The sequence below is a fragment of the Rosa rugosa genome, chromosome 5, assembly GCF_958449725.1.
Source record: "Rosa rugosa chromosome 5, drRosRugo1.1, whole genome shotgun sequence".
Classification (NCBI taxonomy): Eukaryota; Viridiplantae; Streptophyta; class Magnoliopsida; order Rosales; family Rosaceae; genus Rosa; species Rosa rugosa.
In genome coordinates, this window is record NC_084824.1 from 26044874 (window position 1) to 26049667 (window position 4794).

Below are 4794 nucleotides of genomic sequence, written 5' to 3' on the forward strand. Positions count from 1 at the left end.
ATACTTGACTTTTGGAAGCCCTAAGTATGAGAACTATACATTCTTTCGTAGTATATCTAATGTTAAGTATAATCACTTTTTCAAGAATTTAGACTATTACTTAAAAAATGTTAAGACTAGTTACTTCAAAATAAAAAGATCGATGGATAATATTTCCAGGGAAAATAAAATGATCAAATGAGACTATAATTACATTTAATATTGCTATTTGCAATTTTGCATATAGTAAATGTGAGGCTTATTATAGGATCTCTAAGGATTATGACAAATGTTCTTCTGTAGCACAGGATTCAGATTTTATGTCCCCCCATTGCAAAATTTTATTTCAATAAAGGGAACCAAGCATGAGGTTGAGCCTCCCTAACACTTTTCAAAAAAATAATAATAAATAAATAAATAAAATAAAGGTGACAATATCCTCAAGGTACAGTGCCCTCTGGCATTGCCACCTATATTTCCACAAGAGAAAATTTCAGCCAAACTATGCTGCCAAGGCCAATTTGATACCCGAACTCTCAAAAGTATCAATGTGATACCCAAAGACGTATTTTGATATCAACGTGATACTTCCGTCAAAAATCTCTTATGGCGCCGTCTGTTTGCTGACGTGGCAAACATGTGGGCCCCAAAAAAATTGAAATGACCAATTTACCCTTCTTTTTTTTGTTAATTCATTTTTTTTCTTTTCATTTCTTTTTCTTCTTTTTTTCTTCTTGTTCTTGTTCTTTTGGGATTTTGTTCTAGCCAAACCGCCGCAAGCTCCGCTCCTTCTCCTCCGCCCAAGAAATCAAAGAAAAATGGCTTATGCTTCTTCTTCAACCTCAATCTTCTTCTTCTTCTCTCTCTCTCTCCTCTCCTTCTCCTCCGCCCAAACCATCACCAATGCTGCCATCATCCTCTCCAATTCCTGCTAAAAAATCAAATCTTTCTGCACCCAGAAAACTGCTCTGGGCACCCGGCAGACGCCCATGTCTTCTTCTCCGCCATAACCCAGTTCATCTTCACTGATCATCAAAATAACACACCTACTGGATCCACTATCGTGATTCAACTACCACCTAAAATGAAACCGAAACATTTAAACACACTTACAAGCAGAGCTCTTTACCATTCCCAACACCACCGGAAATCCGAAACCTGAAACTTAAAACTCTCTGTCACTGATTCCTTGCCAAAATAGAAGCCTCGGCGTCGTCCCTGAGAATCGAATCGAAGCAATGTACCTTGAAGCATCAAGAACTCTGAATTGGATTCTTCTCAGCAACTTGAGAGTTCCACAACATCCACGCTTCCCTATAATGTGAAAACAGCTCCTTCATCGCTTGGTTCTGATACTGAGGCCGATAATAAGCCCCAAGACTCTCCCAGCAAACCTTGTTAATGTCAACACCCTTCTTAGCTCTTGGAACTGCCACCGGAGCGAAAGGACCAAACTGGTAGCTCTTCGAACTCTCCTTCGCCCCACTGCCATCCAAATTGCAGTTCTCAACCTCATCCTGATCTTAAACTCTCTTCTCCACAACCTTGCTCCTCTTACTACTCGCATTCGTCAGATCTGTCCCAAAGCTTCTCTTCTTAGCCTGCTCCAAATTTGGCTCCGAATTCAAATTCAAACCATCTCTTCTCCCATTCAGCCCCAACCACATGTACGCCGGCTTCCTTGTATCTGCCGTATGAGTCTTCTCAATCAAATTCATCGACGACAACACATTTCCAATGTCATAGATCCTCCTCACCTTCGTCCTCATCACCGATACATTTTGTGCATCCCCTACTCCAAGCAGTAATTTTGCAGCTTCATCAAGAGAAATCGATTCCGATTCCGATCCGGTACACACGAACAGCTTCACGAAATTCTGCGCCAGAAGCGCTAGAGACTTTTCCCTCTTGGTCTCATCCAGGGGATTGTTGTTGTTGTTATTGCAGGCCGCCAGGATCGGAGTCAGATCCAGGCCTTCTTCTCTGAGCTCCTTCAGGGCGTTAGGGACCGCGCCGAAACCCTTCCACGTGTACGTGTTCTTGGACTTTCTTGATGTCTGGGGTGTTTCCGGGTAGGAGGAAGTGGCCATGGTTTAGAGAGAGCTCACAAATCCACAAATCCATTCCCAATTTTGTGATAGAAAGGAGAGATGATCAGATTGGGAAAGGGAGAGAGAGAGAGAGAGACAGACAGAGCTCGATCTGTTTTTTTATTTTTATTTTGATTTTTTTATTTTGATTTTTTTTTATTTTAATTAATTAGTAGAGAAAGACAATTTTACCCTTGATACAAATATCACATGGGACTCAGATGCTTGCCACGTCTGCAAACAGACGGCGCCGTTAGAGATTTTTGACGGAATTATCACGTTGATATCAAAATAGGTCTTTGGGTATCACATTGATACTTTTGAGAGTTCGGGTATCAAATTGGCATTGGCAGCATAGTTTGGGGACGGTGACTGAATTTTTATCTTTCCACAAACTCACCGAACTTGCTAGCTAGCAAACCAAGTGAAAAGAAAACGACTTAAAGTCACAAAACAAAGAACAAAGAAACAGGAAAAAAAACGAAAACAAACATAAAACAATCATTTTCTTTCCCCAAGCAATTAATCTACTTCACCAATCTCCTCCAAAAATGCCTTGAGATTCTTGTCAGATGACCCCCCTTCACTAACAGCCTCTCTCGCCAAATCCTTCCACTTCTTAGCATTCCTTCTCAACTCTTCACTTCCCATGGCCAAATCCAGACACCTCTTCAACTCCTCACCCACAACAACACCTTCCTCATTCGGTGCTACCCTCACCCCCGTCTTCCACGTGTCCTCTATCAATTTTGCATTAGTGCATTGATCTGACCACTGAGGACATGCCACCACCGGTACCCCAGAAACTAAACTCTCCAAGCTTGAATTCCAGCCACAATGTGTCACAAAACAACCCAATGAAGGATTTGACAGAACCTCCACTTGACTGCACCACGGGACTATCACCCCAAGCTCTTCTAGTTCCTCCCTATAACTCAGTTCCTCTTCTTCTTTTCCTTCCTTACCGTCTCCGTTCTTTTGGTTTTCTCTAATCACCCACAGAAACGGACGTCCAGAATCCAGCAACCCTTTTGCAATTTCCTCCATTTGAATCTTGGACAGCACGGAAACGGTCCCAAACGAGACGTAAACGACCGACTGTTCAGGCTTCGAATTCAGCCATTCCATGTAGGTAGAGTCTTTTGATTTCTGAAAAAGATCGCATCCGAAAGATTTATCAGATGAATCCTTGTTGTCCAAGAAAGCAGACGGCATTAAAGGCCCGATTCCGATCAAATTGTACTTGTCGATTGCTTTTAAGGCCTCGGGTTCTAGTGCATCGAACGTGTTCACCAGTATGATTGGCTTGCTTAGTTTCCCAAGTTTTTCAAACTGATCTTCAAACAATGAGATAGCCAAACGGTATATGTACGGACTCGAAGCCAGAACGAAGGAGGGAAGGTCGCGGCTCTTCAACAATAGTGGTAATCCTGGTAATTCTACTGCAAAGGAAGGGTCATTGTTATCAGCACCGGTATTGTTCCTGATGATATCTTTGTAGCCGTTGAAGTAATAGTAGTATATGTCGAACACTGTGGCTGGCTGAATCCAAAGGAGAGCGCTGGGGAGGTGAAGCTCAGTGGCCACTTCCGCGACCCAAGAGAGAAGTAAAGTGTACACCATGCAAGTGTAAGGTTGGCCCTCGTTCCTACCAGATTCGACAAGATTCACAATCGCTTGCGAGCTGCGACTCTTGAGCTCACTAAAGACATGCTGAGTATCGTCTTCAGGCTTAGCCCCGTCGTCGTACCCGTCAGAGAAGGGAGCAAAGGTCAAGCCACTAGGAGTAGTTGAGCCGTTGCCAATGCGGCGGTGAGCAGAGACGCTAATGACAAAGGTTACATGCGCACCAGTGGTGCGGATGAGGCGCTTGGCTAATTGAAGGGAGGGATTGATGTGGCCTTGAGCTGGATATGCTATCATAATCAAGCGGTGTTGAACCATGGTGGTGGTTGTTGGCAGGGAAGTGGCTCGTGGAGTGTGGAGGTAATTTGACTAAATATAATTAGGTCTTAACTATACAAATAATGGATTGGTGGGCTGAGTGAATAAGTGAGACTCGAAATGTTGGAACATGTAAGGTGAGAAGAGGATGTCAAGAGTTTAAGTAAGGGACTTGTAGGAAAATAATGACGTTTGTGATGACGAACTGAACAGCTGGAAACTAAAGAAGAGAAAGGCTAATTTCTGGCCTTACGAACTCTTTTGTCCTTAAATGGGAAAAACTTATGCGAGGCCGCCGTCCTGCTAATGAGGTACTAGCTAGCAGGAAGTAACTTCAATATCTCTAGATATAAGGCTTGTGTTTTAATTAGTAGGACGTGCAGGACATGAGTGTCTCACCTAAAATTTTCTCGTTTCTTAAGATTGATCAACTGGCAATAGCACAAGTGGACTAGGTTTCATATGGTTTGAGATAGATGAGAAAATTAAATGACAACAACTAAGTGAACTGACTAATAACGAAGCGCACATACAAGTGTGTATGAATATTGTGCAGTTAGGGTGATAACATGACATGAGCGTCTCACCTAAAATTTTGTCCTTAAGATCCATCAATTGGCAATTGCACACATGAGTTGACTAGGTTGCATATGGTTTGAGATGGATGAAAAAATTCAATTACAACAACTGGCAATAGCACATGAGTTGACTAGGTTGCATATGGTTTGAGATAGATGAGAAAATTCAATGACGACAACTGAGTGAACTGACTAATAACGAA

At 42.4% G+C, this 4794-nt stretch overlaps 1 protein-coding gene and 1 pseudogene across 1 annotated transcript; both read right to left on the minus strand.

The window, feature by feature from the left end:
• Nucleotides 1-1161: 1161 nt before the first annotated feature.
• Nucleotides 1162-2069, minus strand: LOC133711443 (E2F transcription factor-like E2FE; annotated as a pseudogene).
• Nucleotides 2070-2494: 425 nt separating this feature from the next.
• Nucleotides 2495-4266, minus strand: LOC133710681 (phloretin 4'-O-glucosyltransferase-like). The gene has a single exon (XM_062136816.1). The coding sequence runs from the start codon at nucleotides 4011-4013 to the stop codon at nucleotides 2592-2594; it is 1422 nt and encodes a 473-aa protein (XP_061992800.1). The 5' UTR covers nucleotides 4014-4266; the 3' UTR covers nucleotides 2495-2591.
• Between the last annotated feature and the right edge of the window lie 528 nt (nucleotides 4267-4794).

What these genes read in the sequence shown, in the direction of transcription:
- LOC133710681 (XM_062136816.1), bottom strand. Translation starts at nt 4,013, where the DNA reads ATGGTTCAACACCGCTTGATTATGATAGCATATCCAGCTCAAGGCCAC.